The 21,748-nt window shown below is 29.6% G+C and overlaps 3 protein-coding genes and 1 pseudogene across 3 annotated transcripts; 2 read left to right on the top strand and 2 right to left on the bottom strand.

The window, feature by feature from the left end:
- Positions 1–195: 195 nt before the first annotated feature.
- Positions 196–3,393, bottom strand: LOC124918890 (protein SET DOMAIN GROUP 40). Its single transcript, XM_047458966.1, has 6 exons — positions 3,210–3,393; positions 2,976–3,123; positions 2,697–2,828; positions 2,445–2,585; positions 1,791–2,057; positions 196–828 (listed from the first exon to the last, which is right to left on the bottom strand). The coding sequence occupies exons 1-6, from the start codon at positions 3,344–3,346 to the stop codon at positions 229–231; spliced, it is 1,425 nt and encodes a 474-aa protein (XP_047314922.1). The 5' UTR covers positions 3,347–3,393; the 3' UTR covers positions 196–228.
- Positions 3,394–3,515: 122 nt separating this feature from the next.
- LOC124918891 lies at positions 3,516–4,659 on the top strand. Its single transcript, XM_047458967.1, has one exon. It carries the CDS (start codon positions 3,555–3,557, stop codon positions 4,530–4,532), a length of 978 nt encoding a protein of 325 aa, XP_047314923.1. The 5' UTR covers positions 3,516–3,554; the 3' UTR covers positions 4,533–4,659.
- Positions 4,660–16,381: 11,722 nt separating this feature from the next.
- On the top strand, positions 16,382–19,752 carry LOC124932117 (annotated as a pseudogene).
- A 132-nt stretch (positions 19,753–19,884) lies between these two features.
- On the bottom strand, positions 19,885–20,715 carry LOC124921626. Its single transcript, XM_047462298.1, has 2 exons — positions 20,417–20,715; positions 19,885–20,340 (listed from the first exon to the last, which is right to left on the bottom strand). The coding sequence occupies exons 1-2, from the start codon at positions 20,620–20,622 to the stop codon at positions 20,025–20,027; spliced, it is 522 nt and encodes a 173-aa protein (XP_047318254.1). The 5' UTR covers positions 20,623–20,715; the 3' UTR covers positions 19,885–20,024.
- Positions 20,716–21,748: the final 1,033 nt, after the last annotated feature.

Below are 21,748 nucleotides of genomic sequence, written 5' to 3'. Positions count from 1 at the left end.
TTTTCAACAAATAATTTTTTTTATTTGGATCCAAATCTAAAACAAAAAAAAAGTGCTTTTTATTTTGTAAGAAATTGAGTTAAAACATCCAACTTCACCACTAGTTTTAGGATACCACAACCCTCTAAAAGGCTGTTCCAAATACTATAAAGCTATATTCTTTTTTGTTTTTATAAATCATGTGGAAAAAGATAAATGGTAAAGAACTAGCATGTGAATAAGTAGACCCTAGTAAATCAAGTTACTTATTACCTCATTACAATAACAAATGCAGTCTTCTAAGCATCTCTTATAATTAAGTCTCCAATTAACAGCCAATTTCCACCTATTCATACATCTTATTCCCTGTAAACATTGAAGTTTTTCAGAACAATCTTTTTTACCACTCAATAATCCTCTAGCTTCCATAAAATCATAATAAGCCTTTGATCCAACCTCCTTATTAATCACCTCATCCATTTCAACCAACAACAATCTGTCTTCATCAACGGAACTAGAAAAACTATTAACCGCAACTTCACATTTACTTTTTAACCATCTCATTGTGTTTATTTCATTATGAACAGATAGCTGTGAGCCTGAGTAAGCAAGTTGCATTTGAGACTTTCGCTCGAATGGAGGTATTAGCCATAACCGAACGGAGAATAGTAGAGCAAATGATGGCTTACCGTTTGGCTCTATACACATTAAGTCTTTGGACCATGGACAAAGCGAATAAATCTCGGAATCTATTGGTATGTAAACTTTATCGTTTGGATTGTTATCCAAAAGAAAACCGTAGTGCTCTAGTAATTCCAAATTTGTGTATGTTCCATAACCTAAAAGGACCTGCAAATATGAAAATGGAAAAAAAAAAGTTACACTTTTTCTAATGGTAAAACATCATTTATACAAACAAGTAAATAAGGGTGTTATCAATTTGTTTTAATAATAACGATAATTTTTTTTTCCTATTTTCTCACATCAAGCTTAATTATAACGATAAATAAACTAAACAATCTGAAAACAAATTTTGGAACTGGTTTTGGACGAGAAAACATCAACAAATTTATGTCTAGTTCCAGTATGATCCAAAATGAACATTAAAATGTGATACTTGTACAAAAAAAAGTGTTTAAAAAGAAATTTATCGGCGTTTCCTCGTTCAAACCCAAATTCAGATCTAGCTCCACAAAGTGTTACCAAATGGCCTCAATAATAATAAAAGAAACGAGAGAAAAGGACTAATGCCCTAGGGTTGAAATATCAGTTAATAGCACATAGTAGTGGTCACAAATAAGAATAGTATAAATAGATTAGTCGTTGTTATGTTGAGGTTATAAAATGAATTAACCGAATACTCTAGTTAGAGTTTCTCTTTCTTTCCCATTATATTCTCCCTAACATCTAGAGTTCTATCTTCCCATCTAATTCAATTATTCTTAACTTGTTAAGAGCTCTTCTCATCTCAATACAATTCTCTTTGATTTAGTGTATTGTTTCATCATACTTTTCGATTCTAGATATTAAACTTAATCTAGTTCAAAGTATATCTCAATCTAACAAATTACAATTACAGATTTAAATGTTAAGTAACATAATTATTTATTAATATAACTAATAAAAAGATATCCGTACATATATTAAGCACAATTGTTTAAAGAAATTAAAATTTTATCAAAACTAAAATGAAAAACAACTATGTTGTCAAGATTTGAACTCAAAACAAATATATTTAATGATTTTGATTAAATGATCAAGATGTCCTTAATATTTAATAGGTAGCTGATCATAATGGCAATAAGGTATACCTGTTCTCCTTTTTCATAGTTCCTTCTAGCATAGAAGCAGTACGACGCAATATCTTCTGCATAACCACCATCTGTTAACCTTTGTTCATCACAATCACCCCCTTGTATATGCAATTCCACCGCAGTATGTCCTTCAATAGAAGAAATGATTTCCAAGGAAGGATCATCAATCACTTCCAAACCGGGAGCAGCATAATTGAACAAGTCCCCAACAGGGCATAAACAACCAGCATTGTCCCATGGAATGTGCAAAGTCCGGGAGGAAATCTTCAATTAAGAGTAAAGAGAAACACAAACGTTATAACCATATAATATATGGAAGAGTCTTGAACTCAATTCATATCTATATCGGATATCCTATACAATCCTAGTATCATCTACTTATACATATCATTAATCAAGAATACCAATTGGATCCCTAACTAACTTGTGTACTCTATTTATATCGTAACTAATACTTCAAGAACTAATCCCCTCTATTATACCTAAACCTAACACATGTTACACTATGAAAGACCAAAGAAACCCTGACAGACTCATTTGATTCATTCTGTTTCCTACAATGAAACTCCTTGCTTTAACCATGTAAACAGCACATTGAAACTCCTTTTCGATTTGATTCAACAGTGCTTATATTAAAACGATGGAGCTTACCGTCGCAGAAGCCCAAAGCCATGCTTTGAATGTTTGGAGGGAAGGTTTGAAGCCAAGGTCTTTCATAAGGCTGGTAGCTTCTTGCCAATCTAGTTTAGCCTTTTGAATAGCCTTTTCAGCTGACCAAATACCATCATCTACCTGATAATAATCATTTCAGATACTTAAGAGGAATTTCCTACTCAAATTGCCAATGACATAATCACATATGAATCAAAGTCCTAATCCTGAATTAAGATAATGAAACCGAACTTGCAAAGACTGAATCTCGAATTCACCAAACGTTGCTAGGATGTCATAACTTCGCGGAAGATGCATCAGGTAAGGGAACCACCCAGATTTCTTTCCTTTGTTCACTTCATAGAGCAGGCAAGTAGCAAACACCTGAATTTGACAGTAAATAACATAAACCTAAACAATTAGCTATCACATTGTTCATCAAAGGAGTATATTCATTTAATAACCAGCTTAATCAACATCAAATTAGCATCACTGGCTTATTTCTTATTCAAATATATCAATTATGCCGACCTGAGTGGAGGAAAGAGACGGATATCGGTTGACGGAAGCAGAAAGCCTCTGATCCTTCAATAAACGGTCTCTCGTCATTAACGCTGATTTAGGAACCCTAAGTATAAGCTCGCCTTTACAGAGCTTACGGACAGCCGCCAGACCTCTCCTGTAACAAAATCACGTGGGTCTGTAATCATCCAGCATACGCAATAGCTTCGATAGAGAATACAGTTGAAAATGAAAAGAAGTTACCCGCCGGCATCAGCGAAATATTCAACGCAGAGAGATTTTCCAATACAAGAAAAAGACGGATTCTGCGATGGAGATTGTTCGTTTTGAGGAGAATCTGAAATCCCTAGTTCAGCCGCCCATCTCAGGAAGCTTTCCATGCTCAGTTCTTCTCTCTCCTCCTTTCTTCTCCGGGAAATCGCCGGAGAAAAGAAGTTTTAGGTTTAAAATTAAGGCAGATAAATATACCCCTAGACTTTTCTTTTATTTTCAATTTAACACCCAAACTTGTAATTAGTTAGAAATAAATCCTTTCATTTTCTTATTTGGGGGAGAGAAGTTGTCACGAAGAAGATTCGAGGAGAATCGATGATGACGGCAATCCATGGTTTCCGGCCAAACTGCTCGCCGGCGCTTCCATCTCCGGTTTCTCGCCGGAGTATTCATCAATCGCGACAATTAGGGTTTCCTCTCGTCAAAGACTATTCAGGTAAAAGCTTGCGTAAATCTAGGTCATTTCACTCTATCTTTTCAACAAATGGCCAAGTCGGACGAACGGAGACGATTAATCCTTCCATTCCTTCTCCATCGGAGTCGGCGTGGGAAGATTATCCATACGAAGAACTTCCGAATGGAAAGAGGTTGTATTTGGATGAACTTGACGTGCTCACATTTCTGAATCCTCCAAAAGAACTAATCCCATTAGACATTTCTTCATTCAATTCGGCAACCTATCTTTGGAAAAAGATCGATGACATTCCTATCGAGAGGCGGCATAGGTTGCTTCACATGATTACGCCTAGTCTTATATCAATTGCTTGGGAGATAGCTGGAACAAGATACGATCAAGTAATAAACCCTAAACTGGTTAAGGAAAACGCACCAGACCTTGTTCATGAGTATTGGAACTGTCGAAAGAGTGGTGGTGGAGTGATCCCTGATAGCTTCAAGAAGGTTACATTTGGTTCATCAAGTGATGATGGGATGAGATATGGGCGATTGATTGGTACTTGTTTTGTGGGTAAGTTTGTAAGTTCTATGTATCCATTATATTTCAGAGTGAGTGAGGTTAGTGAAGTGATTTCAACAGGACAGCCTTGTGATTTGGCTTATGAGTTTGGGAATGGGGTTTGGAATGTTCCCATGGATTGGCCTCGAGGTTTTCCTGCACCAGCTAAACATCCATGGCCATTCAATGATCATGTGGTTATTTACATTCGTCATCTTGGACCAGGTGTAATGGTTGGTCAAGCTTGGCAAGAAGGTGAATTGTTAGAACAAGTGCCTGAAAAACTATGTGGGGAGATCTTAATGGTGAAAGATTATCAATTGAAAGAATTCAACTAGTTCATTCATCCAATTCGGCTAGTTTTGATTCAGAAAAATGCTGGTAGATACGTTTTTGATAGGATTGATCTTATTCAAAATGTTAAAGTTGGGTTTTTGATATGCATAATCATTCTAGTTTATCATTCTTATCTGTTTTTTTAAACTCTAACAAGGCTATATGTTAGAGGACTTGAGGTTGACCAAAGCTAACCTTTGAGTCCTTTCATCAATATTGTTAGTGTTTATTGATGACTAAATAGACTATGGATAATAATACATCCAACTAGAGCAAATCATTGAGCCACCACATCCCAAGCACAAAATTACTCTTCTTTTAAGGAGTTCATATTAGTTTGATTTTTCTATGTTGTATATCACAAATCTTTCTAATATAGTCAAGCCACTTCATCGTTACGATCTCATTCGTAGTCTTATTTTACCCCGGTTAGTCTTATTTTACCCCGGTTATGACTTTAGAAGTGACTCATGCGGCACTTTTTTACCACATAATTCAAGAGAGGCTCCTCATGACACTTTTGTTCTTACTATCGGGTTGGCTGTAATAGCACATATAGTGCCTCGAATCTGTACTATTACATGTGAGAAAATTAACTACAAATACCCCCATAGTTGTCAATAGCGCCCGTAGCGCTATCTATAGCGTATCGTAGCGCTTGTAGCTATAAGGGGCTATAGGTTATGCACTTTTAAATAGCCCCGCTTTTGTCGCTATAGCTCATATAGCGTCAAAAGCTATTGCCCCTCATAGCGAGGCTTTTAAAAAAAAATTAATATTAATTATTTCCAAATTTTTCTCATTTATTTAAATTTCAAATTTTTTTTACTCTTCCTCTTATTTGGACGCTTCTTTTTCCTTCTTTTATTCTTTACTCTCTTTTTTCTCTAGTCTTTTCCAATTATTTTCTCTTCTTTACTCTATAATCTTAATTATATATTTCTTCTCTTATTATTTTTTTCTAGCATTTTCTTATACTTCATTCTCTTCTTTTTTCTTCATCTACATCTTTAAGAAGCTCGAAGGTAATCACATCTAAGTCAAGAGGGAAAAGACCAATAAAACATCTAATACATTTGATCTTTTAGATTAATTTGATTTCGATGAAAAAAGTGAAAAAGAGAATGATGACAAACATTATGCAATTTAAAATGAAGAAGATGATTTCGATCTTGATGAAGAAAATTATGACAATGAATTTTAGATTATGTTTTGAACTTTTTCTAGTTTAAGAATGGATGGTTTTATGTTTTGAATTTTTATTTTTGTGATATTTTTTATTTTTGATATTTATATGTTTTTTACACTTTATTTTCAAATAGCCCTGGCTATTTCACAACTTATTGGGTCACTACAAGCCAATCTCAAAATGTATCTATATTCTATTAGACTCACTCTTATATGAAGTTCATATTTATTGTAATTTTCGATATAGGACATCACAATATCAAATCAAACGACTAATGAAACAATATCAAAAAAATCTCTACTAAATATTCTACATAGTGGTTAAAATTATCCTTAGTCTAGAACTAGTAGTAACAATGTCAGATAATAATGGAATATATATATATATATATATATATATATATATATATATATATATATAATTAATCGAATAAGAAATTGATACAAATAATAAAATGATACTTGTAAGAGAACTTCATTTGAAAGATTAGCTTAGTAACTCTTTATTAAAAAAAAGACAAATAACTTAAATACTATTATTTTGTCTCTTTTTTTTTGTTAACAAATGAATAAACACGAATTCCAGAAAATATGATCAACACAATTAGAGAATATAAGTAACAAACGACCCACCAATGATTGTGAATATTATTCTAGTTATTAAAAAATGATCTGATTAAAAGTATGCTGAACGAACAAAAAAACAATATCTAACTCAAATCAAAATAATGATAAAAAAAACAAGACACCCTCAAATATAACAAAATTCATCGGATGACAAAAGACAGTTAGGCATAAAAATATATATATTATTTTTTAATTAAGTGTTTTATTTAAAAGAGTTTAAATAAAAAAAATACACACATATAATCTAGCTCAAGTTACAATGTCAAAACCTATAAATAAAGGGTGATGAATAGTGAAGAATCTTATTAGTCCAACTAAAATTAAAACTCCCATTCCAATTAAATTATTTAGTAAATTTCAAATATTATATATATATATATATATTTAAATAAACTATAATTTTTAAATTAAATAAATATAAATAAATATATGATAATTGGTTAAAAATGGAATCATTTATTATAACTAATCTAAGAATATATATACAATATTATTGATCAATAAGTATTTTAATTAAAATTAATATTATTTAAATCTAATTAATTTAAAATTAGATTTAGTTTGTAAAAATTAAGTTTAATCTTAAACTTAATATTAACATATATTTTATCATATCAGCATTCATTTAACCCCTCAATTGACCCTCATCTTGTGACTCACACTTTTTCATATGCATTTTTTATCCTTCGGCAAACCACTCACCAATCTTAGTCGACCTCAATTGATGACACGCCTCTTATATCTCGTCAAACTCAACTATCAACCCTCCAATTGACTATCATCTTGTGACTCACACTTTTTCATATGCATCTATCCCTCGACAAATCAGTCACCAATCTTAGTCAACCTCTCTTTTACTCCCAATTCAACAAATCAACAACCAATCCCAATTTGATCACAGACCTCTTATTCAACGTCAAATCAACCATTAACCACCACCCAAGGCAAACCACTCATTGACCATAATCTTGTGACTCACATTTTTTCATATATTTAATATTAACATATATTTTATCCTCTCGGCGCCCACTTAACCCCTCAATTGACCCTTATCTTGTGACTCACACTTTTTTATATGCATTTTTTATCCTTCGGCAAACCACCCACTAATCTAAGTCGAGCTCAATTGATGACACACCTCTTATATCTCGTCAAACTCAACAATTAACCCTCCAATTGACCATCATCTTGTGACTCACACTTTTCCATATGTCTCTTTATCCCCTCGGCACCACCCACTGACCATAATCTTGTGACTCACATTTTTTCATATGCCTCTATCCCTCAACAAACCACTCACCAATCTTAGTCAATCTCTCTTTTACTCCCACTTCAACAAATCAACAACCAATCACAATTGATCACATACCTCTTATCCAACGTCAAACTAACAACTAACCACCATCCGACATGTATCTCGTGACCTCACACTTTTAAATTCTTGTCAAACTAACCATTAATTCCAACCTCACACTCGACAAACCACTCACCACCCGACCTTCATGTCGTGACCTCACACTTTCAAATACTCGCCAAATCAACCATTAATTCTAACCTCACACTCGACAAACCACTCACCACCCGACCTCTATCTCGTGACCTCACACTTTTAAATGCTCGTCATACTAACCAATAATTCCGACCTCACACTTTCAGATGCCTATTATTTGTTTAAAAATTGTGTCAATACATTCTTGAAAATATAAATTTGCATGTTTGGGAATTCAAACCATGGTCTTAAGAATTAAATTTGAACACTTAAACCGCTAAACCACTTATAATTGTTGAAATAATTTTATTATTTTGTATATGTATATATATTTTGTATTTAATATTTATTACCAATTAGTTAATTTTTATATTAACATAAAAATTATTTATATTCATAAAGAAAATATTATATATATATATATGATTAGAGAAAAAATGTATGATAAAAGATAAAAATATATTTATATAAAATTAATGATGAAAAATAATATAATATAATATAATATAATATAATATAATATAATATAATATATATAAGGTAACAAATAAATATAAAATTATTAAGATAGGTGTATTTATAAAAAAAAATTATATTTATATATAAATAAAATAAATAAATATAAAAATTATAAAGATATGTGTATTTATAAAAAAAAATATTTATATCTTGAACTAATATTAGTATAGATAATTTTTTTTTTATGATATATAATAAGGAAATATATATTATATATATATATAATATATGGTAATGAAAAACAAAATTTAATTAAGAAATAGAGGATAGGAAAGAGAAAATACATGATACCCCGTGGATTAATGTCGTTGACTTTAAACATCATTATATTATATTATATTATATTATATTATATTATATTATATATATATATATAATATAATATAATATAATGTCGGCCCAATATGTTTGAAGGCCTTGTGTGAGATATCAAATGCGGCTCTAAGTACTCCAAAAAAAGAAAAACACTAAAACTACAAACATAATATCATAAATAAATATCTATGCATACCAACAATTAAGATCACAACAAAAAAAAGATTAAAAAAAATCAAGTCAAATTTTATGGTAAAACTTATTGAATTTACTTCAATAACAAATGTTCTTTTTACATTGTCTTCAAAATAAATGACCAAAAGTCTGAAATCTATTACAAATACACGACATGCAATACAATTCTACTAGAATTTTACCAATTTGAATCAGCCAATGCAATACTATTTTTTGAAAATTGATCTTCTTGCACTCTTAGATGCGAAATCATCAATTAACCTATCATAGTCAAGCTTTTTCAAGAACTCGTGTTCAATAGAAATCAAAGCCAAAGCATTTAGTCTTTCTTGTGACATGGTCGAACGCAAGTAAGATTTCAATATTTTTAGCTTTGAAAAGCTTCTTTCAGCTGATGCTATTGTCACTAGAACTATTAACATAATTTTATATGCAAGACAACTAGTAGGATAACAATTAGCTCTTTTCAAGAAATTTAGGATTGCACTGGTTGAATCAAGCTCATTTGGTAAATGTTTTTGTAATAGTCCCAATTCATTTAATAAATCCTCACCGTTAATGTCAGAAGTGTGGCCATTCTCCAGCTTCTTCTCAAGGTTGTTGCAACTTCGTTTTAGGTTAACAAAATCCAATGACTTTAGCTTCTCTGCCGTAAATAAGAACCCAAATGTCTCCTCATTTTGCTCATATTGCTCAAACCTTTTCTCCAATGAACCGATTGCTTCATCAATTATGTATAAAAAGTAATGAATTCTGAAGGATTCTTGACTTAATTCTTCGATAGGTGGTTCAGATGGCTGATTTTCAGAGTCAATCTCATCAAAATGTTTTTCTTAAGAACTTCATTCATGTTGCATCAAATTGTGAGAAAGGTGCCCCCAATCCCTTATTCCATCATGTGCTAACTGAGAAAGTTGTCATTTGGTCTTGAAGACTTTACAACAGAAACAAAATACTCTGTCAAGATCCTTATAATACACAAGCCAATCTCGATGATGCTTCTGCCCATTTGATAAGTGCATAGTATAGAATTCAAATGTGAAACGTCTGTTATTTGATCCATTTTTCGGACCTTTTCCTGTCAACACATCTCTTAGAGGACTTTTTTTCACCAATAAATCCCTCAATTTAGGAGCAAGATTATCCCAATTTTTAGGATCAAAGATGTTGGTAATATCATCATTCCCTTCCAAACCAGGATCCATAGTTTCTTCTACATTAACATCAATATCTACTTCAAAAAGTTCCTCCATTTGATTCTCTATATTTTCTTCTAGGCCAATATCAACATCTTCCTCAGAAGGTGTTTGAGTCTCCATTGATTGCTCCACATTTTCTTCTACACCAACATTAATGTCTACATCTACCCCTATATCCCCTGAACATTGTGTTTCGTTCCCTTTATTGAAAACAAATTTATCCATAGACCCTGATTGACTTTGAATAAATTTGTCTTGTTCCTTTATTCTTTTGCGTTTGGAACTACCCAATTCATGCTTTATTATAGTTATAGGAGTCATTCTAACATTTCAAATTTCATCACATTAATAAACATAGTTGACAAATGACAATGACAATAAAATAAATTGTGATGGAAGAATAATGAATTGATTTTTAAAATTGCAATGATTAAAGTTAAAATCCAAGAAGTATAGATTACTAACAATTGAGGAGATGAGACGATGATCGAACGTCGAAGTTTGGAGAGAGGATGGGGTTGGACTTTGGAGATAACCTTCGGCTGGTCACAATTCACAAATTGGGTGCTTGCCGTTTGGGTGTGTGGTGTTGGAGTGGATGAGTTTGGCTAGCCGGCCCTATTTTTTTAATATATATCATATGTATTTAATTTTTTATATATATATGTATATAATTTTTTTTTGTGGCCTTACATTTTTTTTTACCCTGTGCAAGTGCACATCTTGCACAACTAATGGGCCAGCTCTCTTTATATATAATATATTATATTGACTTAGGCATTTGTACCAGCTTCCCTATTTTGTATCCCTAAAAATAATATAAAATAATAATATCCTTATTTTAGAGAATCAAAATATACATTATTTTATATCAGCTTCCTTATCTTTATCCATATATCATTTAAATATTCATTAAAACAACCAACTTTTCAACCACCTCAACCACTTAATTACTTATTCGTATATATTTAAATATTCATGAAAGAGAAAATATATTATTTTATTATTTAGGGATGCTACAGTAATCCCTAAATATAAAGATTCACTATTCATCATCCCTAAAAAATTATAAGGATGAGGAATTTGATAAAGCATTTTTTTACAACTTTTATATTATTTATCTTCATAATAGAGATAGAACACATTTGGATTCTGCTACAAATGCCCTAAGGACATTTGTACCAGCTTCCCTATTTTGTATTCCTAAAAATAATATAAAATAATAATATCCCTATTTTAGAGAATCAAAATATAAATTATTTTATATCAGCTTCCTTATCCTTATCCATATATCATTTAAATATTCATTAAAACAACCAACTTTTCAACCACCTCAACCACTTAATTACTTATTCATATATATTTAAATATTCATGAAAGAGAAAATATATTATTTTATTATTTAGGGATGCTACAGTAATCCCTAAATATAAAGATTCACTATTCATCATCCCTAAAAAATTATAAGGATAGGGAATTTGATAAAACATTTTTTTACAACTTTATATTATTTATCTTCATAATAAAGATAAAACACATTTTAAGGATTCTGCTATAAATGCCCTTAACAAAACAACTCGAGAAAATGATAAATGGCCAATTTTGTAATCATAAAATTAATTAGGCCCAATCTCTATGACAGTTTTAAAAAATTGTGATGAAATATTCCTAACTACAAAATAATAACAATGTCGTGCACATTTAGCTTTATATCAATCATAATTACACAAATCAATTTTCATACTATCCTATAACAAGTTCATTGAATATGTATGTTTTTCAACACCTAGTTTCAAATGATCTTGATTCTTTGAACCTAGCTACCACCATAAGCCACCATAAATTAGTGGCACATAAAGATATAAGGAAATATATTTTGAAAAAAAAAAGAATTAATTAATTTGATGACCAATAATATATACTTTAATTTAGCGGTTACATCTTGTTATGGATGGTTCTGAATTATATATCAATAGGGGTATGATAATGATTGTTAACAAAATATTTGATGCTAAAGAGCATAAATTTCATTGTATGGATGGTTAATTCTGAATTATTGGATGATATATGAATAATGTTGTCTTTTTTGTTTTGAGGTCTTAAGCTATTCCTGGCATAGTATATGATTGATATTAGTGGATATATATATATATATATATATATATATATATATATATATATTATATGATTTATACTCGTGGATATAAACTATAGCTAGTTGATATCTAGAACAAATAATGTATAATCCTAATGTACATTGAATATTCTTTTACTATGTCTAACAAAATATTTGATGTTAATTTTTTCATCAAAGAATGCTATAAGGAGAAGCACATATAATTTTATTTTTATTGAATTTTTTATAAGGATCAATGATATAGGAATAACATTGATTTTTTTTTTATTTGAAGTTTTATAGGCATGTAGATTGGTAATAGAGGATGAGGTTAAGAAGATGAAGTATAATACTATTGTATAAGAATTCAAATTCATTATTTCTCTTCTTTTTTTTCTACATTAATTGATTATCTTTCTTTACTCATCATTATTTGTTTCTTTCTTTCTTTTTTCTTACTAATTTTAAAATATATTTTATATATTTTGTCATTAGCAAATTTATTTATATATTTTTGAAATTAGTAAAATAATAAAATATATAATTAAATATATATATATTTAAATATATATATATATAATAAATTATAAATATATATATATATATAAAGAGAAATATAAAAGTTACTAATTATACTTTCTCCAATTAATTGTTTTTCAATGTTCCACTTTTTACGTTATTTATCTTCTTTTTGAATTTTTTTATTTCTTCCTGTCTCTTCATATAAAAGAAACAAATGAGTGGTTAATAAGAACAACTTACTCTTATATTATATAAGATGTGATATTTAAGAGATACAATGAATATATATATATATATATATATATATATATATATATATATATATATATATATATATATATATATATATAAATTGAAAAAAACTCTTTATTTGATTATAAAAGATGTGATGTTTAAGAGATACTATGAATAATATTTGAATATATATATATATATATATATATATTATTTATATTGAAAAACACTTTTATTTGTTAGTTTTTGTGCAATTTATTTATTAATCTAATTGTAATCCTGAAAAACCTTTGGTATTCAGAACAAGTTTAAGGTTCGAGAATTTCAACCTCAGTTTGCGTATTATGAATCTTTTTAAAATAAAATATTATTTTGAAAGATTTTAAATAATTTTTGATAGTTTTCAAAATTAATTATAAAAATAATTAATTTTGTTCAAATTTGAATAATCCAAAATTTTGTGTTTAATCAAATTGACAATTTATTTTTTTAGAAATTCACTGTTTAAATTAATTAAAAATAATTAATTTAAAAAAGATTATTTATTTGAAAATATAGTCACCATAAAAATGACATACATATACAAACGTAATGACTAGAGTTTCTTTTAATTCGTAGTTTGATGATATTCGGAAAAGAGTTTTCGCGCTTCATCCTCTCTACTTATAAATCTGGCTTTTTGAAAATCGGTTATATAATGTTTTATTGTTACCGATTATATTTCCAGTTCTAAGCACGCATAAAGTTTGTGCGTTATTTAAAGAGTTGTAAAAACAACTATTTAAATGCTAGTACAAGTTGTTAATGATAACTTAGGGAGGAAAGTACCTAAAGAACGTCAGTCATTTAAAGGCATTAGGATTTAAACATAAATCCCAAACGAGACTTTATCAAAATATGTTTTGTGGAAACATCCCAAAATATTTTTGAAAATTTTCTAATTTTTCAGGATTTTTAGAAAACAGTTTGAGATTCCAAAATTACAAAAATAATTTTGGATTTTGAAAATGAGAACTAAACAGGCCTTAGACCGGTGTCTTAGGCCTTGGGTTCCTTTTTATCGGTCGAAGTCAATGACCCTCGGTCGGACCCATCGGTCCAGGCTAAATATCATCGGTCGAGGTGATAAGGACTATCGGTCATTGGCTAGGATTATCGGTCGGGGTGTAAAAACCATCGGTCCTGAGTTAACCCTATGATAACTTTATCGATCCTAGGTTTGGGAATTCTCGGTCGATGTCGAGATTCCTCGGTCCTAGGTGGAAGTCATCAGTCCTAGGTTTGAGAGTTCTCGGTCTTAGGTCAAACTTCTCGGTCGAATTGTAAAAAATCTTCGGTTGGACCACTCGGTGCCAAGGATTGAAGAACACTCCTTAGACCTTAGGAAGCTTCCAAACTTTAAAGCCTTAGGCAGAAATTTCAAAAAATTCGAAAGTTTGAAACTTTATTGGCGAATTTTTGATTTTTTCTAATTTGAAGTTTTAGAGTTGATCTTTTAACTTCGGATTTGTCCAAAGAGGTTATTTATAGCCTTCTTGAGTCAATGGAGGCTTCAATGGATCGAATCATCCAAAAGTCATAAATAGCGTTTTTACGGTTCTTCATCCCACTTGTCGGAATAGTGATGAATCATCCCTATTAATGTAAGAGAAATGATCACCCTGGTAGGGTGATCCTTTCAGCTTTTGAATCAGTCGAAATAGTGGACTAACGTCTGAGTTTCACTTTTGGAAAATTAAAGGATGTGCTTCATTCTTATCCCTTCGACGTCACAACAAAGATGGCGGTGGCGGCCAAAACGACTCTGTTTCGAGCGGGAGTTCTGTCAGCGATTTGTCAAGTGTTGTTGGTGTTTGAGCGTTTCGTCTACATCTTGGCAAACATGCGTTAGCCGATCTGGTAAGACGCGGGCGCGTGTTCCTTCGGTTACAACCGGTTACACGGGCGTGTCTAGAGCGTTGGATAAAATTCTAACGCTGATCCAATGGGCGCGGTCGCAACTGTAGCTTTCCTCCAGAATTTTGGCAATACTTGATTACAATTTTATTTTTATTTTAAAACCTTAAAGGTTTTTTAAATTGATTTTTCTTTCACTTTTTATTATTTAAATACACAAATATTAAAATAAATTTTACAAATATTTTGTTAATTGTTTTTTTAATTATTTTTTATATCTTAGGGTTAAATAATAATTTTTTGGTAAATTATTTATTTTAAACCTTGTTTTTTTTTTAAATTATTTTAATAAAAAATGTGTACAACATCTCAAATAATATATTTTTTTATTATTTTGGTCATCTTCCTTAATTAATTAGTTTTTATTTATCATAATAATTAATCTAAATAATTATTTTAATTATGTTTTAACTTTGATTAATTATTTTAATTTTATTTATTCGAAAATAAATTAAAAATAGTTACTTTAATTTTATAAATTAGATTTTAGTGTTTACACTAATATAAGAAATTAAAGAACGAAAGTTTTTAAAACATAATTAATTAATTTTTATTTTATTTTAATTTAAATAATTATTATAATGAAAAATTATTTTTAAATAAGAGAATAAGTTTGTGTGAAAAATAAAAGATAAAAAAAATTAATAATTTTATATTTAATTTATTTATATATAATAAACTTAATTTAAATAATAATAAATTTATATCTATAACATATATATATATATATATATATATATATATATATAATTTTAAATTAATAAATTATATTTAAGTATATTAATATATAATTGTAAACTATATTTAAGTTTGTAAATATATTGTTTTAATAATTTTAAAATGTTATATAATATATATTTTAAATTTAATTATATATATAATTAAACTATTTTAATAATAAATAATTTAAGAGAGAAATAGAGTTCAAAGTTTGTATTTTTTTTAATAAAAATATCCAATAATTTAATAATAAAAAATAAAAATTATTAGACTCCTATTTTCAAGGTCACATATATAATGTGAAATTAAATAGTTAACAATAAGTTTCGCAAGCAATCGGACATTTTGAAATTAATGTATATATTATTTCTTATCATAGCTTATATGTATCGACATAAAAATTACTTTATATTTGAATTAAAATTCAAATTTCTTTATTTTCTGCACCCTATGTTAGAACTTTATTCAATAAAGCACATCTACCAATTTAAAATTGAAAAACATATGATATCATAAATGAGAAAAATATGGGGTGATAGTATCACCAAAATGAAATCTGGACGTCTGTAAATGAGGTAAACACGACAGGACAGGTGAAGCGGCAAAACCATGCATGGAACAAACAAAGTCAATAATAATATATAGTCTCTATATATAATGACAAGTTCCAAACAAACAAACAAACAGTACTAGATACATGTATAAATAATCCAAAATTAGAAGCTAGCTTCAATTACAAGAAACAAACAAATAACAAAATAACAATTTGAGATGGAGAAACAGGCAAAATACGATGCAAACTATACTCAGCTTACACCATTAACATTCATAAAGAGGGCAGCTTCCGTTTACGCCGATCGGACATCCATTATATACAATTCCACCTCCTACACTTGGCGTCAAACCTACCACCGTTGTGGCCGCCTTGCCGCCGCTCTCCTCGCCCTCAATATCAACAAGAACGACGTCGTAAGTATCGATCATTACTCTCTCCTTCAACCTTTCTTTGTTCACATTGAAGTTATTTTTTTTTTTGGTTAATCAATTTAGTACTGATTAATATTTTTAAATAATCTAAAATTTATTTAAATAAATTTATATTTAATAAACCGAGAGAATACGTTGTTTCATTGAATGAGTCAAAAGTTGTAACATCATTTAAAAACATAAAATAAAAAATTACATAAAAGATGTATATGAACTATACATCAATTTTTAAAATATACTAATTTTAAATGATGTCCCTTTTAAATAAGCTCTAACTAGTTTATATCTGTTTTATTTATTAGTTCAAACTACTTAATATGAATAAGGTTATTTTGGGGAAAAAAAATAACATAGATTCAGACTAACAATTAATACCACTTTTAATTTATTTTTTTCTCTTATGGAAGGTGTCCGTTTTGGCTCCTAACATCCCGGCACTATACGAAATGCACTTTGCGGTTCCCATGGCCGGTGCGGTTCTAAACGCAATAAACATTCGGCTTAACCCAAACAACATCGCGACGATTCTTCACCATTCCGAGGCTAAGATATTGTTTGTAGATTACCAATTTGTGCCTTTAGCCGATGAAGCACTAAAGATATTATTTCTTAAGTCATCGATGATGCCTCAAGTGGTTGTTATTGACGACGTTGATTCGCCAACCAAAACATTTCGTGTTGAAGATAGACAAGTGTATGAAGAACTCGTTCGAGATGGAAACCTCGATAAATATTTAGAGACGGGAGTTGTCGCAGATGAATGGGATCCGATTGCATTGAACTATACGTCGGGAACAACTGCAAATCCGAAAGGAGTGGTTTGTAGCCATAGGGGAGCGTTCTTGAGCACAATGAGTATGCTTCTAGGATGGAACATGGGGAGTGAACCGGTTTATCTATGGTCGTTACCTATGTTTCATTGTAACGGATGGACATTTACTTGGGGAGTAGCGGCAAGAGGTGAATATTTATTTTTTCAATTCAATTAGTTTTTTTTTGGATTATTTGAAATTACTCATAATTTGTAGGTAGGTCCTCGGCCTTCATCCAATTAATTTTTATTTTAAAAAAATCATAAATAACTTATTCAACACTAACTTAAACTTGTTGTAAGGGTGTTTGAAAATGATTCCTAATTGAACCATGGCTATGTTAAGTTTCTAGGCCTAGCTATTTCAATGTTGATTTTTTAAAATAATTTGAGAATTATTTTAAAATTATTATTGGTATTAATGATTTTGAGAAATTTATGTTTTTTTAAGTAAAAAGTCATATTAATATATGATGGTAAAATATTGTTTAAAAAAAAGTATTTTAGTATTTTTAATTATTGAATTAAACAAATAAATAATAAGATGAATGAAATAATATTTTATCAGGTCTCATTAGAATTATTGATTACAAAATAAATAAGAAAGGAGTTGTTAATTTTGAATTATTTAAAATTAATCTCTAATAACTTGTTCTTCAAATTCCTCTTCAATAACATTATTAAATCATAAGATGAAAAATACTATTTTACTTTATTTTATTATACCATTTAAATCTTCTTATCAAACTAATTTCAAACAAAGAAGACTAATTAATTAAAGAACCTAACTATGTTAGGCTTGAAAATACCTAAAAGTTAGAAAATGAGTTAGATTTCTAAGAAATAATTTATAGATTTTTAGACACATATAATATTGTATTTTAGCTACCTATTGAATTTATTCAAATATTATTTTAAAAATAACTTAATTATTACCTATTCTAAGTTAATGTCATTTTGTTCTTCAAAATTATCTCAAACTTTAATAATTCTCAAACAAAAATAAGGTAATAAAACTAAGGCATTTTTTGGTTTGAACCAAATCAAACATTATTTGATTATTTTTTAATTAATGGTAAAATTTCAATTATTAACCAAAATACTAAAATATATTTTATTTTAAATTATTATTTTTTATTTTATTTATATATATCAATACTTTTTAATTTATTTTATTAAAAATAATCATCACATGGATCATTGATGAGTTTGGTAGATTAAATTAGATCAAAATTAGGTCCAGTTGAATTGATTATTTAAATAATTCTTAGAATTAAACTTAATATTTTATTTATCTTTTTGTATTAGTCAATCTCTCAATTAATATATAATTTATTTTATTATAAATAAAATTTAATTATTTTTTCAATTATTTAATTATATTTTAATATTCTTTAAATTATATTTGGCCAGGTGGAACAAACGTGATCATACGCAACGCCACCGCCAAAGAAATATTCGCCGGAATCTCTCTCCACGGCGTTACCCACATGTGCTGCGTTCCCACCGTCTTCAACATTTTACTCCACAAAATTACCAAAATACCCTCCCCTGTTCAAATACTAACCGGCGGTTCGCCGCCTCCGCCGTCCCTCCTCGAGAAGATAGAAAACCTCGGTTTCCTCGTCACCCACGCTTACGGACTTACAGAAGCAACCGGACCTGCATTAATCTGTGAATGGAGATCCAAATGGAACCAATTACCTATACAAAAACAATCCAAATTGAAAGCAAGACAGGGCATCAATATCTTAACTTTAGAAGATGCCGACGTTAAAAACCTCAGTACAATGAAAAGTGTGCCGCATGATGGAAAAACAATGGGAGAGATAGTTCTACGTGGGAGTAGTATAATGAAAGGTTATTATAAAGACGCGGCGGTTGGTTTGCGACAGGGGATGTTGGTGTTGTTCATAAGGATGGGTATATTGAAATTAAGAATAGGTCGAAAGATGTTATAATTTCGGGAGGTGAGAATATTTGTAGTGTTGAATTGGAAACTGTTATTTATAAATATCCTGGCGTTTTGGAGGCGGCGGTGGTGGCGATGCCGAATTTGGAGTGGGGTGAGAGTCCTAATTGTGTGTTTATTAGTTTGAAAAAGAACTTGGTAGTAATGGAATCTGATATTTTAAATTATTGTCGGGAAAATTTGTCCGGGTTTATGATGCCTAAGAAAGTTGTGTTCATGGAGGAATTACCGAAAACTTCGACAGGGAAGATTAAGAAAATTCAGTTGAGGGCCATGGCGGCGGCGATGAAGATATCGGAGGAAAAGACGAGAAAGGAGTTGTCGCCGGCGGCGGCGAGAAAAGATGATACTCTTGCCCAATCTCGTTTATAAATTATAATAGGGGATTTACATATATGTATGATTAAATATTTAAATCACTATGTTTATTTGTAAAATTATATATAAAACCATAATGAACAAAATATGTAAAATTTAAGGAAAGAATTTAAGAATTCTTGAACAAAAAAACAAGAATATTAAACTTTAATGAAATCTCAACTGTTTGAAAAGGAAACAACACTTGTTCAACGTTAATAACATCTATTATCTCGTACTTTAACAAAAAATAAATAAAAAATTTATACAAAAAAGAGGAAGCATATTCAAGCAAAGAGAAGGGCACCAGTGTAAATAGTAGAAGTTGCTGTTCTAGATCTAGCAATTGGTGGCCTAGTACTAATATTACTATTATTCCCAATATACCCCTCAACAGAGGAACATGGAGCCCTAGCTGTCGCCGCCGTGGCCGGTGGATTCTGATCGGAATAAAACATTAAACCGCCGTAGCTTCGGCAAGATTTAAGTTTTTTCTTATTATTATATGAATTCTCCACCTTGGGAAGATCTTCCAAACACTTGACACTAGATAGAGAAGTGAATGACTGAGATTTCCCATCGTAATGCTTTGACAAACCCCGCCTGTATACACAAATCATTATTAATTAATTATTTCTGAATTAAAAAGGGGAAATGTTTAAAGAGTTTGATTACTTACTTGATGGGAAGATGTTGGAGAAGGGTAGACATGTCAGTTAAGGGGGAAGATATTGTTTCTTGTTCTTCATCATCATCTTCGTACTCATCGGAAGAGACGACGCCCAAAGAATCGGATTCCGACGAGAGATTCTCATCGTAATCGTGATCATCACCGCCGCCATGGATGAACTGGTTTTGTTGCTCGAGAGGAATGATATAACTCATGATTTATGAAGATATTGGAAAATGTTTGAGGAGATGATTCAATATATATAAGGCAATAAATAAATAAATAAATATATTATGGAGAGAGAGAAAGAGAAAGAGATAAGGGTGGGCATTGTTTATAGGTACTTGTAGTAGGTTGTATGGATATTGCAGTACGAGATTCGAAATTATCCACATTCTTCTATTTCTGGTTTTTTATATTTTTATATTTTATTAATATTCATTTATCCACTTATCCATACTCTTCTCACCCGACCCGTCTTTATCATGTAGATTTTAGTTCGATTCGATGGTGACCGACTTTAATAACATACCGACGGTTTTCTTCGGTTTAATATTTTGTTTTTGCATTACTTATTATGGGTCATGAATTAGAAGATTAAAAAGAATAATTCGCTTCATTGTTATTTGAAACTTGAATTATAATTTATTTTTGTAAGAATAAAAAATATTTAAACATTGAATTATATCGTATAGTTGATTTGAATATTTTTACGTTCTTGAATTAATTTGTTGGATTCGTAAACAAATTATATTTATTTATTTTCAAAAATGTTTTTTTACTTCGTGACATATGCATTCGCAATTTAGACCACCATAATTATCGCGATCGAATGATTTCATTTTCAACGTTGAACAATCAAACCCTATTCCATTCTACCTCTCAAACGATTGAGTCCTTTCGAACTCGTGAGAGTTTGAACGAATAGAGTTCGACCGTTTAGAGTTTAAGATAAATTCGACATTTTGTAAGGGTCGACAATGCAAATTTATGTGTGGGAAGGGGAAAATGGGGATATGAAAATTAATTTAGTTTTTTTAAATCTAAATATTATTTTCTTTACATATGTGTTAAACTAATTTAAAAAATGAAAATGTTACTTTAAATAAGGAAAGAATATTTTATCACACAAATTATCAAATGATTAAAATTGTTATAATTCAAATATCTTATCACAAAATCAAAATTTGAGTCTTAATTGAAGAAAAAAAATTACCTAAGTTAAGTTTGAAGTCAAATAGCAATTGAGTACAAAATATTTTTTGATATTTCATATCAAATTAAATTAAAAATTAAACAATAACTTAGTTTCTTGTTTTATTTAAAATGATGTACAATAAT

This window comes from Impatiens glandulifera, chromosome 1 (genome assembly GCF_907164915.1).
Source record: "Impatiens glandulifera chromosome 1, dImpGla2.1, whole genome shotgun sequence".
Classification (NCBI taxonomy): domain Eukaryota; kingdom Viridiplantae; phylum Streptophyta; class Magnoliopsida; order Ericales; family Balsaminaceae; genus Impatiens; species Impatiens glandulifera.
The sequence above is the reverse complement of the archived record's forward strand: the minus strand, read 5'-3'. Positions and strand labels throughout refer to the sequence as shown.